At 44.7% G+C, this 19,961-nt stretch overlaps 1 protein-coding gene across 1 annotated transcript in view; it reads right to left on the bottom strand.

The window, feature by feature from the left end:
* Mlana (melan-A) overlaps positions 1 to 9,508 on the bottom strand; it is a 15,961-nt gene extending 6,453 nt beyond the window's left edge. Inside the window, exons 1-3 of the mRNA XM_013026391.1 lie at positions 9,121 to 9,508; positions 7,081 to 7,176; positions 2,024 to 2,120 (exon numbers count right to left, since the gene is read on the bottom strand). Of these exons, the coding sequence (XP_012881845.1) occupies positions 2,024 to 2,120; positions 7,081 to 7,151 (168 nt within the window). The 5' untranslated portion in view covers positions 7,152 to 7,176; positions 9,121 to 9,508. The remainder of the gene's footprint in view (positions 1 to 2,023; positions 2,121 to 7,080; positions 7,177 to 9,120) is intronic.
* Positions 9,509 to 19,961: the final 10,453 nt, after the last annotated feature.

Here is a 19,961-nt window from a genome sequence, read left to right as displayed (position 1 = left end):
GCACTGCCCCTCAGCTCTTCAGCTCAAGGCAAACATTCTACCACTTGAGCCACAGCACTACTTCCATTTTTCTGAGTGGTTTATTGGAGATAAGAGTCTCACAGACTTTCCTCCCCGGGCTGGTTTTGAACCTCGTTCCTCAGATCTCAGCCTCCTGAGTGGCTAGGATTACAGGCTTGAATCACTGGCGCCCAGCCCATTCTTCTTCATAGAACCTTTTCTCCTCCATGAGTTGCTTTCTGAATGAAGTATGTGACTCTCTAGCATCTTTTTCTTTTTTTGGCCATGGGGCCTGAACTCTGGGCCTGGGTGCTGCTCCTCAGCTCTTCAGCTCAAGGCTAGCGCTCTACTACTTGAGCCACAGTGCCACTTGTGGTTTTCTGAGTGGTTTATTGGAGATTAGAGTCTCATGGACGTTCCTTCCCTTGGTTGGCTTGGAACCATGATCCTCAAATCTCAGTCTCCTGATTACAGGTGTGAGTCACCACTCCCGGCTTCCAACATCTTTTATAGAGCGATAATACCATTCCATTTTGCATAAACCTGTAAAGCATTCAGATCTGTAAAAACTAAAAAAAAAAAAAATTGCAACCCTTTCATTCTATCACTTACTGTAGACAATGTCTTTGGTTGAAAAAGTGTTAAGAGTGCCGTCTAGGATGGGTGTCAGTGGCTCACGCCTGTAATCCTAGCTGAGGAGGCTGAGGTCTGAGGATTGCAGTTCAAAGCTGCTGGGGCAGGAAAGTCCATGAGACTCTTATCTCTAATTAGCCACCAAAAAGTTGGAAGTGAAGCTGTGGCTCAAATGGTAGAAAAAAAAAAAACCTAAGGGATAACACGTAGGCCCTGACTGCAAGTCCTAGTACTAGCACTAAATAAATAATAAATGTGTTGGCGTTGAGGCAAGCTTGCTGAAATTCATTGTTCTTTCTTTCTCTGGGCCTGGGCGCTGTCCCTGCACTCTTCGGCTCAAGGCGAGCACTCTACCGCCTGAGCCACAGCGCCACTTCCTGAAATTTATCGTTCTTATAGTGTGTATACCTAGTTGGTGTTTGACACGCATGGAAGAACCTGGTGCCAGCAGAGTGAACTATGTCATTGTGTTAGCTTCCTACTTACATGGGTAAGAAAGAAAAAGATACCATTAGACTATATTTTGCCACCTAAGGAAGATGGAGTCTATAACAAACCGACAGATAGATGATGAATAGATAGATAGATAGATAGACAGACAGATAGACACACATAGATACATAGATAGATTTAAAATACAGTTATGTAGCAGGTGCTGGTAGCTCACACCTATAATCCTAGCTACTCAGGAGGCTGAGATCTGAGGGTCATAAATTGAAGCCAGCCCAGGCAAGAAAGTCTTTGGGACTCTTACCTCCAATTAACCACAAGAAAACCGGAAGTACAGCCATGGCTCAAAGTGGTAGAGCCCTGGCCTTGAGCAAAAAGAGCTGATCCCAGTCTTAGGCCCTGAGTTCCAGCCTCAGAACTGACAAAAACAAACTAACAAACATACACACACATACAGATGCCTAGTGCTGCTGAGTGGAGGATAGTTTCCTCATTGCACTGATGTCCAGAGGTCTTCTCCTAGGACCCTTTAGTGTGACACAGTTAAAAGAACCTGGACCTCCTGTGATAATGAAAGATGTGATGAGGCAAAGTAGGAGAAATGGGCCATTAACAAAACCAACAAGAACCTCCAGAAGAATTGGTAAAAGCTGGGGAGTCTAACATGCCTTTTCTTCTGTGGCCCCCACACTCTTGGTGCTCAGCAAACACCACAGTCAAGTATTCAAATTTGCTTCAAGTACAACCAGAGATGGGGCAAATCCTGGTTGGAGTTTGGACCTGGGCAGAAACAAAGGAAGAGTTGCTAGAAATGTAATGTGTAGGGAAGATTCATCAGAAGCAGGATTCCAAGCTACAGGTGATCATAAAACATGGTATCCCATTCCCAGAAATTCATAGATGTGGAAAGGGGTTCTGGATCTAGAAAGATCTCACCAACCGTCAGGATTCTGTAGCCACTTCGTCTTCTACAATACCAGCAGCCGATGAGCAGTAGAATTCCCAGGACCACTGTCAAGATGCCAATTCCTGCAGCCCTGGCCCAAGAGACAGACAAGTCTAACATGTCACATACACAAACATTCAAGATTTCTACGAAATAGAAATCAAGCTTCTCACTTCATTGTGCGGACAAGCACCCTGAGTCCCCAGTTACTGGGTAGCACTATCCTTTCTTCTCATTGGGGCTATTGTCCCCAACTCATTCCACTAAAAGGAAGTAAAATTAACTCTGAATATGTACTTCAAGCCAGTAAAACTATTACACATTACCTTATGGGTTTGTTGGTTGGTTGGTTGGTGGTGGTGGTGGTGGTAGGGTTTGAACTTAGGGCCAGGGCACTGTTCCTGAGCATTTTTGCTCAAGGCTACTACTCTACCAGTTTGAGCCACAGCTCCACTTCTGGTTTTTGAGGGGTTAATTGGAGATAAGAGTCTCATGGGGACTTTTGTGCCTGAGCTTCGAACCACAATCTTCAGATCTCAGGCTCCAGAGTAGCTAGGATTACAGGTGTGAGCCATTGGCACTCGGCCATGTGTATATATACATATATATGTATATATATATATACAATTTTTATTATGGGGCTTGAACTCTGGGCCTGGGCACTGTCCCTCAGCTCTTCAGATCAAGGCTAGCACTCTATCACTTGAGCCACAGTGCCACTTCCAGTTTTCTGGTAGTTTATTGGAGATAAAAGTCTCACAGACATTCCTGCATGGGCTGGCTTTGAACCAGTATCCTCGGATCTCAGCTTCCTGAGTAGCCAGGATTACAGGCATGAACCACTGGTGGTCAGCTTATATAGTTTTTTAATTCTCACAATAACCCTGTAAGGTACATACCTTTAATTAACACACACACACACACACATACACACACACACACATACACACACACACACACACACACACACACACACCTCATTTCACAGAAAGTAAATGCAGAAGTTAAGTTCCAATACAGATGTGCCTGTTCCCCTGCTGATGGTCATCCAGCACTAGCATATAACAGAGCTAGGATTTGAACCCAAGGCTATCTCTGACCACCACCATTCCCCCCCCCCCCTCCAGCCTGGCCTTACCCCTCATCCTGGTAGCCCTGTGAAGAAGAATCTGAGCTGAACCTAGAACAAAGCTATAGTGTCACTTATGGAAGAATCTTGACTTGCACTGCAGGCTTTTTTTTCTGGGGGAATCACAACAGGCTCTTGAGCCTTCGGTCCAGTGACCCCAGGGAAATGTTAAGAGTTGCCACAAAAACTCACCTGTCTGAACCTGGACTGTGGTACTTCAGCCCAGCCTTTGCAAGTTAGCTGGAATCTGCCTGATGGTTCACATCACAGCATAATCGATATGAACTTGCCAAGAAAAGCTCTGCAGAGCTGGGTGATGCATAAAAGTCTGAGTAGCTAACGGGGCAGCAAGACTGAACAGAAAAGCTTCTAGAGGAAAGTTTTTCCAGTCCACCTTTATCTCAAAGCTGCTAAGATAGCAAATGTATCCTGTCTAACTCCCAAGTGCAACAGACAGAACCAGTGCTACAGACAGAAATCTCTGATCCAATTATATAGGCCAGCCCACCCATCGTATATAAAATCTATAGACCGAAGGTGAGACCAACCAATATTTGTCAGTGTCATTACTAGCATTCTGACTCCTCCATGGGAAACACCCACACACATGCTTTGATTCTCACAACAGTCCTCTGAGATTGGTGTCCTTTTAGTTTTACAGCTGACAGTAGGCTGGTGAAATGTCCAAAGTTGCATATTCAGTAATGGTAGAATCAGCATTCCCAGTAACTAGCACCCGAGAGCCAGTAAGGAAGCCCTGGGATTTGGGCCAGATCTAAATCTCCTCCCTTCTAGACAAGTGCTTTCCCCGCAGAAATTACTCTTTCCTAAAACAAAGCTGTCACAAGATGTGTTTGTTGGGCTCTTATGACTGCAGGCAGCTGATTCAATTCCCAGCATGCCTGTGTTCTAACTTTACTGTGCAGTCTCCCCTTCAATGTCCTAACACAGAAGGAACTCTGTTCCAGTTCTTTATGGACAGTCATGTTGTTTTCACATGATCTAGAGCATAAAACACCAAGCACTGGCAAGATGCTAGGGCAAACCACGGCCCAGCCTAGCAGGTTTCCTCAGTCACCAAACTACCCCCTGAGGCAGAGCCATCTGACATGCCTGTTAAGTACACCTCCTTCTACACCCTTGATCTACCAACTCAGCCTCTTGGGTGGCAGCATCTAAGAATCTGCATTTAAGCAAGCTTCCTGGATGACTTATATCCATCAACTGTGATAATTTCTGCAGATAATAAGCTGGGTACTGGTGGCTCATGCCTATAATTTTAGCTACTCAGGAGGCTGAGATCTGAGGATAGAGGTTCAAAGCCAGCCTGGGCAGGAAAGTCCATGAGACTCCTAGCTCCAATTAACCATTTAAAAGCTGGAAGTGGAGCTATGGCTCAAATGGTAGAGCACTAGCCTTGAGCAGAAATGACTCAAGGACAGTGCCTAGGCCCTGAGTTCAAGCCCAAGGACTGGCACAAAACAAAAATAAAAAATTCCCTCACATGCAAGTCAATGAATATTTTCCTTTTATGCTAGAACCCAGTGGTTCTAGCTCCCCATGCTCTCAGCGAAGATAGCAGAGAATTCACCTAAGCCAACACAGGTCGCATGTTCAGAATTCAAGATAGCGAGCTGATGCCTTTGATGATGGGGTTCTTTTACATGAGGGTGGTAATATACCCTGTGTGATCTTTTAAGTTGTCATTCCCAACTCGAACCCCACCTTTCTATGTTCTTCTCTGAGAAGCCAACTGGAGTCTGCAGACCCCACATCTTTGATCATTGACTCTCGTTGGTGCCCAAGAGAAGTCTGCAAGAATAAATAAGCTTCTCCTTCCAGTGTGCTTCTGGTTTTGGCTCAGTATCTACAGGCCAGCAGCTCTTCCCACTCTCAGTCAATCCCATCTACCAGCTCTGCTTCTCTTAGACCCAGGCTCTAGGCCCCTTATCAGCCAACCAGTGTCCCTACCTCAGAGGCCTGAGCTCTTGATGCACGCACCTTCTTTAAGGTCCAGAGGCACCCAAACCAGCTAAACAGAAATTCTTCCTCTAAGATGCCAGTCTCATTTCTGAAGGGTCCTCCCTCTCCTGCAGGTTCTGAAGACTCCAACTCTTCTTCTCTAGTCTGCAGTTACCCGCTCTGGGTTCCTTCGGTGTCTTTGCCTTGTCAGTCCCAGCACTCACCTAACCAATTCCTTACACCAAAGTTGAAATGTGTGGTTGGCTTCTGTCTTCTTGACTAGACCTTGAGAATAATCTGCATAAGCTGTGAATGCCATCTGGCCACCAGTTTCTCCAGCTGGGGATGGTGACACTACATGGCAAAGGATAGCTTAGGTGTGCTTTTGTTTTTGTCAGTCATGGGGCTTGAACTCAGGGCCTGGGTGTTATCCCTGAGCATTTTTTGCTCAAGGATAGCTTTCTACCACTTTGAACCACAGTGCCACTTCCAGTTTTCAGGTGGTTAATGGGGAATCTCACAGACTTTCCTGCCCAGGCTGGTTTCGAATTGTGATCCTCAGCTCTCAGCCTTCTGAGTAAGTAGCTAGGATTACAGGTGGAAGCCACCAGCACCCAGCTTGGCAGTTTAGGTTTTTTTTGTTGTTGTTGTTGTTGTTTGGGGGGTCCAGTCATGGGGCCTGAACTCTGGGCCTGGGCGCTGTCCCTCAGCTCTTCAGCTCAAGGCTAGCACTCTACCACTTGAGCCACAGTGCCACTTCTGGCTTTTTTCTTTTTGCTTATGTGGTGCTGAGGAATCAAACCCAGGGCCTCATGCATGCAAGGCAAGCGCTCTACCACTGAGCCACCTTCCCAGCCCCGATAGTTTAGGTTTTAACCTCTGGAGCTCACCAAGTCCTGCCTCCAGACTTCAGCTCCATAACATAAATGGCTGATCTCTGCCCCAGCCTCTCTTCAGATGGAATTGTGTAAATATTTGCCTCTGCTGAAGTTTAGTGCTTCACAGGCAAATAAACCCAGACTTAAATCCTAACACCACCACATTCGGTTATACCTTTCCAAGTATCTAAGTCTTTCCTCATGTACCACACAGCAAAAAGGACACAACTGTCACTGGGGGGTAAGGGTAGGGTGAATGGACCTTGCCTTCCCTTGCTCTCCCCTTCTCTTGGCAAGACACAGAGCTGATGACGTGCCTTCTTAACCACATAGTCAAAGGCCACGTCCAGGGGGCGTCACTCAGGGAAAAAAAGGAAACTGACAATCCCTGAACTTTAAACTCTTCTGCTACTATGTGAGAGATAAGTAAAATTATATTTTCTCTGTTGATTTATCCTACAGAAGCTAAAAACACATTCTAATACCATATACAATATTACCTGTCCCCCCCCAAAAAAGTGTATATTTGTGCTTATAACAATTTGTTCCAAGATACCACTACCTAAGAAGAATTGACAGAACAAAGCTTAAAGATAAGCCATGTTAAGCTAAGTACCATAGCTCATGCCTGTAAGCCTAACTACTCAGGAGGCTGAGATCTGAGGATCATAGTTGGAAGCCAACCCCAGCAGGAAAGTCTATAAGATTAATTATATTCAACACCAAAAAAAGCTGAAGTAGAGCAATGGCTTTACCCTTTAGCAAAAAAAGCTCAAGGACAGCTGGATAGGCCCTCAGTTCAAGCCCCAGAACTAGTACCCTCCCCACCCCAAATAAGGCATATTTATCCTGGACAGCTGTTTTCCAGCTTGAGGATTTACAGATAATGGCCAAGAATGTGGACAAAAATAGCAAGATCTAATTTTAAAAAATCCTTCCTATCTCCCAGAAAAAAAATGAAGTAAGCCCCTCCCTTTGTTGTCAGAGTTTTTACTCTGGGCAGAGAAACATTAGGGAGATTTAAGTGCCGTGCCAGCAAACTACAAACTGGAAACCCCCGCTCAGTTTGGTGGTGAACTTACTCTTCCGTTGTGATGTGAGAGTGGCTGTGCCCCTTCCTGGGGTAACCATAGTAAACATCTTGTCCTGGCATCCCCTGGGGTTCAGACACAGGATACCTAACAGAAAAGGCATCATTGATCACATGCAAAGCATCCTTACACATCATCTTATAAACACCCACAGTGTCCAATACTGACAGGCAGACCCAATGAGTTCTCTGTCAAGGATTTGTAGTGAATGCTTCCATTAATTTCACAGGTTAGAGAAATAGCTCAGGGCCAAGCACCAGTGGCTCACACCTATAATCCTAACTACTCAGGAAACTGAGATCTGAGGATCATGATTTGCTGCGAGCCCAAGCAAGAGTCCTTGAGACTCTTATTTCCAGTTAATCACTAAAAAGCTGGAAGTGGAAGTATGGTTCAAGTGATAGAGCACTACGCTGGAATGAAAAACAAAGGGACAGCACCCAGGCCCTGAGTTCATGATCCAGTACTGGCACACAAAAAAAAGAAAAAGAAAAAAGAAGTGTAGGCTTCTAACTCTTCCCACTAAGAGAAAATTAACTTTGAAGAAGAAACCACAAGTGAATTTTTTTATTTCAACTTAGCTATTATTTAGGAGAAAATGCTCCTCGCTTGGTTTCAGCTTGACTTTATGTCATTAGCTTTTAGAGAAACTATTTAGAAAGCAAATAAAAAGAATTTTTTGTCAGGTGCCAGTGGCTCATGCCTGTAATTCGGGAGGCTGAGATCTGAGGACTGTGGTTTGAAGTCATCTTGGTCTGGAAAGTCTATGAGACTCTTATTTCCAATGAACTACCATAAAAGTCAGAAATGGAGCTGGGGCTCAAGTCGTAGAGCACTAGCCTTGAGCAAAACAAAGTCAGGGACAGTGCCCAAGCTCTGAGTTTAAACCCTAGGACTAGCATCAAAAAATAAAATAAAGTAAAAAGCATTCTTATTCGTTCTCCACCCTTGCAGACACCAAGTAGTGAATGGTCAAAGTTATCACTTGACACCAGTCCCCAGAAAAACTGAAGACTGGGATGCATTGCTATGTACTAAGCACACCCAGCTCAAGCCTGGCTATGGTTATGAGTCACAGTGATCAAATCCAGCACCTTCCAGTCCTACTTTTTAACAAAGGAAATGATCTCAGCGAAGTGCTTGTCAAGATGTATGTTACCCAAAATAAGGGTGAAGAAATCTAGGACCTGACTTTTCTCTAACAATTTCTTTTCTCTCCCACCTAAGTCAGAATCTGCTCCTGCCTAGTTTAAATAAATGACTATATATAGTCATTTTTATGACTATATATATATAGCCATTATTATATATATAGTCATTATTACACACACACACACACACACAAAACAAAAAGCCCAAGATCAGACGTGGTTGTAATTAAAGTAAGCTCATTAAAAACCAATCCTGGAAGCTTCTCTCCTTGAGACTGTTTTTCTTCCCTCTACTGTTCTTGTGAATTTCAAAGCTCTAATCCCCATAGAATTACATTAATGAGCTCCAATTTGAACAACAGGGACAATGGGAGAGCTGAGTTGAGATTTTACCACGTGACTCCTTTCCGTTGGGGCATTTTATATGTAATTTGCCCTTCCCAGTTGTAAAAAAGAAATTACAGTTGAACTCGCTGACCGTCTCTGGAGAATAATGGAGGGCTGATCCTTGTGTTCACATGGCAAATAAGAAGCTCAATTAATTCTGCCTTAAATTGTTTTTGTACATTGGTACCTCAAGTTCAGCGCTTTGACAAACCGTGTGGGGACAGAAAAAGTGTCTATTCCCGCTCAAACCAGGAGAAACCATCCTTGAAGTGACAGAATAGATCCAGTGCAGAGGGACTGCTTGTCACCAGCCACCAGACTGCTACTCTCCTCCCAAATAATCACTATCTTGGACTGGAAGCCTCAGAAGTTCTGCTGAAGTCTAGCAATGAGGGAGGTGCTGAGAGAGAAATGAAAGTTCACAGCACTCCCCAAACACTATTCATGGGAGAACTGGATAACAGTTATTTGGGGAGGGGGGCAATGCTCTTACCTTCCTTGGTGATACCGTCTTCTGCCCGTCCACTGGCTCTGTGTGGGTGAAGATTGCTTCTTTGGCTCTTAATCTTTACCATCAAAATGTTTTTCTTGATCTTGAGTCCCATGGTGGTCACGAGTTTGAATTCCTGACAGAGAGGTCTGATTGCTTATTTAGCATGAAAGAAATCAACTTCATCCCAAACTTAAACACACACACACACACACACACACAGAGCTCATGTGGCCTCTTTGTTTCCTCTAATCCCAATGCTTTATCCTAAGGAAACCACTTAATTTCAAAGCCGGGTCTCCTGAGTAGGGTTGCCAGAGAAAAAAATAGGATAACCAGTTAAGCTTGAATTTCATTTAAATGATGAATCATTGCTTTATAACTATGCCTCATGTAATATTTGTACTTATAAATGTCTCATATTACCTTGAACACACTAAAAATTTACTTGTAGTAAATTATTAAATTATTAAACTAGGAACCCTATAATCTCTCTCTCATTTCTGCCTCACGAGTAAGCTTAGATCTGAAGATCATCTAAGCCCCACACTCTCACAGCCACAAAAGGAAAATGAAAATCCCTAGAAAAGAACAACTTCAATGGAAAGTTCAGGGTTATGTATGGTTTAACTCCCAAAAAGTTCTCATGGTGATTGCTAGTCTACCTAGATAGATAGATAGATATAAGATGATGTGTATAATTTATTTTCCTTTTTTTTTTTTTTTTTTGTCTGAGACTGGGACTTGAATTTGGTATCTTATGCTTTCATTCATTGGCTGGTACTCTACTCACTGGGCCACCCAAGGCGATGAGGACCTATGTTTGCATGCATCTGGACTTACAACTAAGTCATCCCCTAGATGACCAGAGGGAGACCATGGAAGGAGAGGTATTGCCATGGATCTTGGACAAGGTGAAGCTGCTAGATCTTATTTAAGTCTTCTGGTGACACACGCTGACTCATGGACCTTAAATGTGCATTTTGCCAGAGGTTACTGCATGGCAGCTGTCACCAGTTCTTTACTCTAGAGAGAGCTCCATTCCAGACACAGCATGGTGCTGAACTACTTCCTGTCAGATGTCTGCCCTCCAACTAGTTTTCTTTGTGAGATTCAAGGAAGGAGTCTAAAATCTTTTTTGTTTTTTTTTTGGGGGGAGGGGTCCGGTCATGGGGCCTGATCTAGGCCTGGGCGCTGTCCCTCAGCTCTTCAGCTCAAGGCTAGCGCTCTACCACTTGAGCCACAGCGCCATTCCAGCTTTTTTCTTTTTGCTTATGTGGTGCTGGGGAATCGAACCCAGGGCCTCGGGCATGCAAGGCAAGCGCTCTACCACTGAGCCACCTTCCCAGCCCCGGAGTCTAAAAATCTTCCACAAGCATCTCTTTGGGTCCTGAGTGATTTGCTGCTTCTAAGTGCCCAGTCCTTCAGGGTTACAACCAGGATAAGCTGAATTAGGCTTCTTCCAATAAGGGTATTCTGGCAACATCAGCCTGAAAATCCTACCCCATCCTGTTCCTGGGAAGCCCCCAGAAGTTCCCCTTAACTAAGTCCTAGTCCCTGTCCTTAAATTGGCCTTGAGCCCACCCTGAAGCCTGCCCAACTAGGCCTTATCTACTTGACCCTTAGCACTTCCCAAATGACTCCCATCTTCCCTGAGATAACAGCAGGGACTCTGGTTCAAACTACCTGTGTTTCACAACTTCAGTCTACTTGACCTCAGGAGACACTAAGGAAGCTCCCAAACCTCAGTGCATGCACTTAAAAACTGGGGCTTAATAGTTTCCACTCCACAAGTTCACCATGACAGTCTAAAGAAATAATGCTTTCAACTGCCTGGCAAAGCATCTGGCTCAGAATATGCTTAGTCACAATTGGGTAAACTGTTCCTATGAGGCTGCGCACTTGTTATCTCTTCCTGGGGCAGCTTAGATGGCCCTGCCGATTCCCCTGCCCTGTCCAGGATTAGTACTACACTGTTCATAATTTGCAGGCCACTGACTCATTCTCTGCTGCCCCCTACTGGGCATTGTCTCCCATGCACTACACAAGCCCATCTCAGGAAGGGACTTGGAGATAACTTCGAGCTTTTCAAAATGCACCTGCTGCCTGGTGCTGGTGGCTCATGCCTGTAATCCTAGCTACTCAGGAGGCTCAAAGCCAGCCCAGGCAGGAAAGTCTGTGAGACTCTTATCTCCAATAAATTACTCAGAAAATGCTAAAAGTGGTGCTGTGGCTCCAGTGGTAGAGTGCTAGCCTTGGACAGAAAGAGGCTCAGGGACAGTGGCCAGGCCCTGAGTTCAACCCTCAGTCCTGGCAAAAACAAAAACAACAACAACAAAAAAAAACCACCTGCTTACAGTCTCAGGGGCCAGAATCTTCTCAGAGATCAGCATCCTCTTTGAGACGTAGGATCTTCCTCAATGCTCCCCACAAGACTGTGAGCTTTAATCTCACACACATACATCTAAAGACATGGGGTTGATCCTGCTGCATTCTGTAGAAGCTGGACAAATGAGCTGGCAGTTGGAAGACAGACAAGACAAGTAGACACATCTGTGACCGAGGCAGGTGCTGACAGACTCTTCACTCGGTGACATGGAAGCTTTGAATCCCAGCTCTCCTTGTTTATTACATGTGAGACCCAGGCAAGTCACTTCCTCTCCCCTTCTGAACATCATCTTCATCTGCAAAATGAGATTAAAGAATAATTACAAAATTGCCATGAGAATTAGATGAGATGCTATATGTAAAATCATGTAGCTCAGTGTCTGATGAGTTACTGAAATTGGAGGAAGGCTGGGGGCTCTGTGAATTGTCTGTGAACAGGAAAGCACCTGGTGAGGGATGGCAGGTAAGCCTGGGAGCTCAGGATCATTGCTGACATGGCTAAATGATGATCACCTAATAAGTCACCGCTCCTGGGGTTAGGCCTCAGGCAGAGAGATTCCGCAGGTAGCAGTGGGGAAACAGAACAGGAACAGAGGAGGCTGTGTGGAGGGAACAACAGAGTTACCCCTTCTTCCTCCAGTGTTCAAGATCTCTTGCTGCTCCTGCTGGACTCCACGTGGCTTTCTCACAAGGAATGGGAAGGACTCCACCAAGGAAAGGTACTCCAGGTGAACTAGCCTTGGCTCAACATGGGCACCGCAGCTGGCTCCTAGGGGAGGACACAGCCCCGTGTCCAATGCTCTACAGCCACTTTGAATAGTCACTACCAGGGACAGATACTGAAGGGTCAGCCTAATGTTCGTGATGATGTGAGATTATACAGGACGGCCAGGGTCTTGGTTCTGTGTGAGCTCAGGAGGCACAGAAAGACTTGACAGACGTGGACGTCACTGGAGTCTGGAACAGGCTCACCAGGCATGAGACGGGAAGCCATTCCAGATAGAAGATTTATAGTGGATTTTTGTCAGTCACAATGTGGGGGGGGGGTCAAGGAAAATGACATCAGGTGAGTACGGACCAGCAGGTAGATTTGGGGAACTGAGGCATTCTCCATGACTGTAGCTCCAAATATAAGAAATAGAATGGTAGATGAGGCTAGGTCTTGGTTGCCAAAAGTCCCACAACACCACAAGAAACCTGTTGAGCTACCTACAGGCTGTTTTGAGTCACAGAAAAGTCTAAACAGAGGCAATTGAGGGCTGATCAGACTCACGGACAGTCTATTTTCCAGGATCATAAAGTTATTCACTTTCTAGGGGAGTTGTAAAGATTGCCTGTGTGTGACAACACTTTATAAATCGTAAAGCATATTGATGTGAGACCTAGAGCAACAGCTTGTTCTTCATTGGTAAGATATAGAATTGATAAAGGGAAAATAGGAGGAGGCTGGGCTTTGGATTTGGAGCCAAATTCTTGCTCCAAATTTGAAGGGTCATGTGTCTTCAGGTATTCGGGAATTTTAGGCTCCATCTCTGAACAATGAGAACACAATGTCTCAGAAAAGTGGAAAGGAGCAGTCTGGTGTGCTTGGCCTGGAGAAAACGATTGTGCTAGTTCATGTTCTTTGGTAACAAACAACAGCAACTGGAATCTGGCTACTTAAGGGAATTAAAGACAGGCTACAAATGATCCCAGAGAACTGAAGACAAGTCTAAGTAAATTAGGCCTTTAAAAAGAATAGAATGAAGCTGGGCGCCGGTGGCTCACATCTGTAATCCTAGCTAATCAGGAGGGTGAGATCTGAGGATTGTGGTTCAAAGCTAGCCCGGGCAGGAAAGTCTGTAAGACTCTTAACTCCATCACGAAAAAACCAGAAGTGGTGCTGTGGCTCAAGTGGTAGAGTACTCGCCTTGAGCTGAAGAGCTGAGGGACAGCGCCCAGGCCCAGAGTTCAAGACCTATGACCACCACCACCAAAAACAAAAGAATAGAATGAACCAGATGTAGTGACTCAAGCTTATAATCTTAGCTACTTGGGAGATGGAGATCAAAAGACTGGTTTGAAGCTGGGCAGAAAAAAGAAGTTTGTGAAAATTCCATCTCAACCAATGGCTGGTGCAGTGGTGCATGCCTGTCATTCTTAGCATCATGAGGAAGCATAATTAAGGTCAAAGCGTAGGCCAGCTTGGGCAAAAAAAGCAAGCCTTGAAAATAACCAACATAAAATGAGGCTGGAGGCATGACTCAAGTGGTAGAGTACCTACCTAGACAGATCAAGGCCTTGACTTTGATCCCAATACTGTCAAAAGAGAGACTAGAATGGCCATGTATATTGATATACACCTGTGATTCTAGTGAGACCCTTTTTTTAAGATAGGACAGGACAGGATAGAATAGGATACAATAGGATGATGTTGCTTTGGGGCATAAGTAGCAATAATTAATGGCTGATCCCTTAGGTGGTGGCCACCAGGATGACATCATTTTACACCATGTCTATCTTTGTGTGCTAGATCCTGTTTCCTCAGAGGACCTTGTTTAGCTAGCATGGCTCTCATATCAAATCCTCTCCCAAGGTAAGATAGGGGTTAACACCCAGCCATAGAGGATGATGCAACAAGGAAAGAGAAATTCAGAAGGAATGAAGATTATTTTACCAAAAGAAGAGATGCCAGAGGGACAGGGCTGCTTGCCACTGTACCTAGCAAGAAGTGATCACCAAAGAAATATAGAGTTCATTGAGCAAGGATTTGTCCCTGAAAAGTCTTCCTAGCCTTCATTGTTTCTGAAAAACCCCATGGGAAGAATCCAGTTTTATTTCAGGAAATCTTGGAGGTGATCTGCTTACACTCTCATCTTGCCACTCCATGACTCTACTCCTATATGCTGCGAATCTACTGATTCCTGAGTCCCAGCAAGGTTGGGGTTACATACCTATATATCTATGAATACACAAGCACAACCTGTCACATAGTAGAAACCCAATGAACCATGCTGGTGCTCGGAGCTCATTTCCTGTGAATTTTTAAAGAAGTAGAGCTTTGGGGGAAAATGTGAACGCTCCAAGCCTGTTGAGCTGGGCTGCCTTATAAGAAGAGTTTAGAGAGCTGTATGGAGAAAACTTTGAGACTTCAGCTCCCATGAACTGGCAAAATGCTAGACTGGTGGTATGGCTCAAGTAGTAAAGCACTAGTCATGAGCAAGAAAGCCAAGCAAAACAATGCCCTAAGTTCAAGCTCTAGTACTGGCACAAAAAAGGTAAAAATCATCAAGCGTAATTTTGAAAACTTACTTGTGTACCTTGAGTAGAAAGAGGCTAGATAGATGCTATTCTCTTAACTATTTTCTTTGCCACTCAAATCCAGAAGAGAATAACATTCTGGGATAATACTTTTGAGTCTTTACCTGATTTTTTTCCCCTCCCTAGTGGCATACTTTTCCTTGGACTACACCCCCCCACACACACACACATTCTCCCTAGGCCCTTGTGTGTTCATTCCCTTCAAGGACATGCACAAACAGAAACATCCTGGAAGAGAAAACAGCTTTGTCCCAAGCCCCTCAGTCTGGTTGGTAGAACAGAACACTAAAGATTGTGTGATTTGCTCACCATTTTCACATTCACAGCTGAGAAGTGCAACAGCAAGCTTCAGGCACCTCATGAGGATCTCTTGGCAGGAGGCCAGAGGGTCAGAGGGTACCACAATGGGGAGAGAAAGAAAGAGGGCACCAAACTCTCTTTTTGGTAAAGAACTCATTCTCCATGATGCCAATAATCCACTCAGGCCTAATTACCTAACAGTCTTATTTCTGAGTGCCATTATCATAGCAATTAAACTTCAACATGAATTTTGAATTTTGTGTGTAGGGGGAGGAGGTACGTGTGTGCATGCAGGTTCTGGGGCTTGAATTCAGGGCCTGAATCTCATCCTGGCTGTCCCTGAGCTTCTTTTGCTCAAGGTTAGCACTCTACCACTTGAGCCAAAGCTCCACTTCCAGCCTTTGATAATTTTTATTGGAGATGAGTCTCACAGACTTACTTACCGGCCCTGATTGGCTTCAAATATGATCCTCAGATTTTAGCCTCCTGTGTAGCTAGGATTACAGTATGAACCACTGGTGCCTGGCATCAACATGAAATTTTGTTTTCTTGCTTTGAGATGAGATCTTAAGTTGGGCGCTGGTGGCTCACACCTGTAATCCTAGCTACTCAGGAGGCTGAGATCTGAGGATCGAGGTTCAAAGCCAGCCCAAGCAGGAAAGTCCTCCTGAGACTCTTATCTCCAATTAACCACCAGAAAACTGGAAGTGGTGCTGTGGCTCAAGTGGTAGAGCACTCACCTTGAGCTGAAGAGCTCAGGAACAGTGCCCAGGCCCAGAGATCAAGCCCCATGACCAACAGGAAAAAAAAAAAAAAGAGAGATGGGATCTTATTGGGTATTCCAATCTTGCCCTGAACTCTTGAGCTTGAGAACATCTCCAGCCTTAGTCTTTTGAGTATCTGGGACTGCAGTACTCCCCCACACCTGGCTTCAACATGAATGTTAGAAGGGATAAACCACACAAAACAAAATTTTTTCCCAGGGCTGAGAAGGTGGCTCAGTGGTAGAGCGCTTGCCTTGCATGCATGAGGCCCTGGGTTCCATTCCTCAGCACCACATAAGCAGAAAAAAAAAGCCGGAAGAGGTGCTATGGCTCAAGTGGTAGCGTGCTAGCCTTGAGCTGAAGAGCTGAGGGACAGCGCCCAGGCCCAGAGTTCAGGCCCCACGACCGGACCCCAAAAAAAAAATCTTTTCCCAAACTGGAAAAGATTCCCTGACCTTTGGAAAACCAGGGCTTTCCATAACTCCCAAAGGGATGAGAAAGGAGGTTCTCTTCCTCACAACCCTTCCAGACCAGAAGCAGAAATCACTACCCCTGGAAGGTGCCAGAAGGCAAGCAAGAACCCAAACATCTGAGCAATAACACCGTGATAGGACTCTGACTGAACACCCCCCATTTAATGAGATTTAGTCTCAGCACTTCTGCCATCTGAGCACTTGAAATAGAAACTGAATTGAGAAACAGAACAAAATGAATGGCGTTTCTAGCTTCTAGAGTCTATTCCTGTCACACCCCAAATCATACTCGGTTCCTCTCCCATATGATTTCATCCTAGGGTCCCAGCTTCCCTGAAGTCAGTGCTTGTGAAAGAAAGAACAAGTTCTGCTCCTGTGCAGACTGCCAGGGACATGATTGAGAACAATCCTCTTCTGATTGCTTCTATCAAGCAAACGTCATATATTGAAATCAGTCCCTCAGGCAGGGTGGTTCTGTGCCCTTTCACCTGCTATCTTGGCCTGCCTTCGAGTCCTTCCCCCTCCTTTCAACCCAGGGCAGAAGTATTACCCCACACAGCAACCAGCCTGAACATGAAGACCATTGACTTTGGGGCCTTTCCGCTCAGTGGTATTTGAAACAACATTTGCATACATGCATGCGTGTGTGTGCGCATGCACACACACACAGACAGAGAAAGAAATCATGGGTATTATCTTAGAAATCGAAATGTCTATTAAAAACTTTTTTTTTAAATTGTGGACCAAAGCTCCAAGAATTATCTGTAATTTTCATGGCCACTAGAGGGAAGACATGTAGCATATTACTGATTATACATAAATGGATCTCAGCTTCATTGATTCCTTTGGGTTTTTGTTTGTTTGCTTGTTTAAAGGGTACTATGGTTTGAGCTCAGGACTTTGCACTTGCCAGGCAGGCACTCAATTGCCCCAGCCATGCCTTCTACCTACATTTATTTATTTATATTAATATATACTGTATATTAATGTACATACATATTATTCATATGTATTAATATAACATATTATATATATAAATGTACACCTGGGCAAACATCAAAGGTAAAAATGGAACAGAACTTCTGCCTGCCTTGTACTCACTGGCAGCAAGTGCCTGTCTAACACTGGACAGTGCATTTATCATACATTCAGTGATAAAATTCTTATAAAAATGGGCAGATTCCTTATGGTTGTCGTTTTTGTCATCGTTGTCTTCCTCCTCCTCCTGCTCCTGCTCCTCTTCCTCCTTCTCCTCCTCTTCCTCATTCTTCCTCTTCCTTCTTTTTGTTGCAAGACCTGGACTCCAACTCAGTACCTGACACTTTGCTTATTGGCTGGCACTCTACCAGCTGATCCATGCATCCAACCCTGGGCAAATTCCTTAGGGATTTCAGTCAAAACCACAAATAACAGTATGTGTTCCATTTTTTCTAGATTTCCTCTAGATCCATCTAGCTTAGTACTCAGGAAGCTGACCTTTCTGTATATTAGTATCTTCTGGGTTCAGTCTCTTGGGAGCACCAGTCAAGTCCATTAGTTATTTGTGAATTCTCTAATTTTTTTTTTAAAGAAAAGGCCTCTTGTTTTAAATTCCTAGAGTTCATTTCGATAAATATTACTTTGTATAATCAGATGCACACAGGCATTGTACCTTTCTGTTACTCTCATAAGACTATCCTCCTTTGGTCTCACTGTGTGTGAATGCCTAGAGTCTTGTATAATTTATCATGTCCCCTTGTATTTTAGATCTAGTTTCTGCATATGAGAGAAAACATGTGCCATTTGTCTCTCTGAGCTTGGCTTACCTCACTTAACATGATTTCTTCTAGCTCCATCCATTTCCCTGCAGATGACACAATATTATTCTTTCTAATGGTTGCGTAACATTCCATTGTGTAAATGTACCAAACTTTTTTGACCCACTTATCTATTGTAGGGGATCTGAGCTGTTTTCATAACTTGGCTATTGTGAATGGTGCAACAATGAACATGGATATGCAGATATCTTTATGGTATCCTGACTTGCTATGTTCTGGGTAGATGCCCTAGAATTGTATGGCTGGATTGTAAGGAAGATCTATGTTTCATGTTTTGAGTAACATCCAGACTTCTGTCCAGAGTGTTAGAGCATGGAGTCACAAGGTATTAGGATAAAGAAAGAGCAGAAAGTGGAAGAGGGTTGCCATGGAGACTTGAGGAGTATCAGGAAATACAAAACATGGCATAATGGGCGCAGGGGTTATAAATGAGGGAGAGGGGTCAGGGTCCCTGGTAGCTGAAGGGTTCAAAGAGTTTCTTGAGTTTATGACACTGGTCTGGTTCCAGGGGCCTATAAGTCTCCTGCCTCTTCTCTTGGGGCCTAATACCTGAGCGGGGGAGAGAGGGCTTCCATATTTAGATTAAAGTTCTGAGCTGGATATTGGGCTGGAGAATTTTTGGAAGATCCAAGGGGAAGGGTAGCCAATGGGCCAAGCGACTGGAGCAATACAGAGTTATGAGAAGAAAGCAGATTCCTATCACAGAGTGGTTATACCAGCTTACATTCTCACAAGCCGTGCAATTAGGGTTCCTCTTTCCTCACATCCCCGCCAACATTTGTTTTTGTTGGAATTCACAATGTTGGCTGATCTAACTGGGGTGAGAGAGAATCTCAGTTGTTCTAATTTGTATTTCTTTTATGGGCAGGGATGATGAGATTTCCTCATGTGTCTCTTTGCCATTATTACCTCTTCTTCTGAGAAGTCTCTCCTAAACTCTTTTGCCCATTTAGTAATTATTTCATTAGCTTTGGATGGGGTTAATTTCTCGAGCTCCTTGTAGATTTTGGAGACATGACCTTTGTCAGATATATTGCTGGCAAAGATCTCCCAGTCTGTTGGCTGCCTTTCTGGTTCAGTAACTGTGTCCTTTGTTGTGCAGGAACCTTTTAGTTTGATGGTTTCCCATTTGTCAAGTCTCTTTCCTATCTTCTGTGCCCCTAAGGCTCTTGGAAAAGTTTCTGCCTATGCCTGTTGTTAAGTTTGCCTGGGAAAAATGGCCCCTTCTCTTGTTTTCTTTCCATGCGGGACTGCTCCCCTGCCAGCATCTGTATGCCAGGTAACTGATGCACCAGGAGGGGAGAGGGCCATGGAAGATTCCCTCAGGCTCTGAAGTCACTTCCTCTCCCTCTGAGGTCACTTCCTGGACTGCCCTGGTTATGCCGTCTTCAAACTGTGAGAGGTTCTCAGGCTCTGAAGTCATGTCCAAACCTGCTGTAGTCACGCCTCCTCTCCACCCCCTCCCTTCATAAACCCCAGTCTCGCTATGAGTCTGTCTCTGCACATTCCATCTCATGCAGGGCTGGCTGGTTTTGTTTTTCCCTTCCCCTCCCCTCCTTTTCCATTCCCCCGCATCCCTTGCACCCCATGCACCTTCTATCTGGTGCAGCCCCTGCATGCCTCCATCTTATGCAGGTAGGCAGAATGCTTCCTCCCCCCCCCCCCCCCCCCGCCCAAACTCTTTTCTGTCTGAATGACTGAGTGGCAGTCTCCTTCTGGTTGACCTTACACCTGTGAGTTCTCGGGTTTCTCCTACTCTTTCTTGCAGTAATTGCAACATTTCAGGTCTGACATTGAGGTCT

The sequence above is a fragment of the Dipodomys ordii genome, unplaced genomic scaffold (assembly GCF_000151885.1).
Source record: "Dipodomys ordii isolate 6190 unplaced genomic scaffold, Dord_2.0 Scaffold93, whole genome shotgun sequence".
In the NCBI taxonomy this organism is placed as follows: Eukaryota; Metazoa; Chordata; class Mammalia; order Rodentia; family Heteromyidae; genus Dipodomys; species Dipodomys ordii.
Note: the sequence above shows the minus strand (reverse complement) of the source record. Positions and strands in the feature narration are given on the sequence as shown.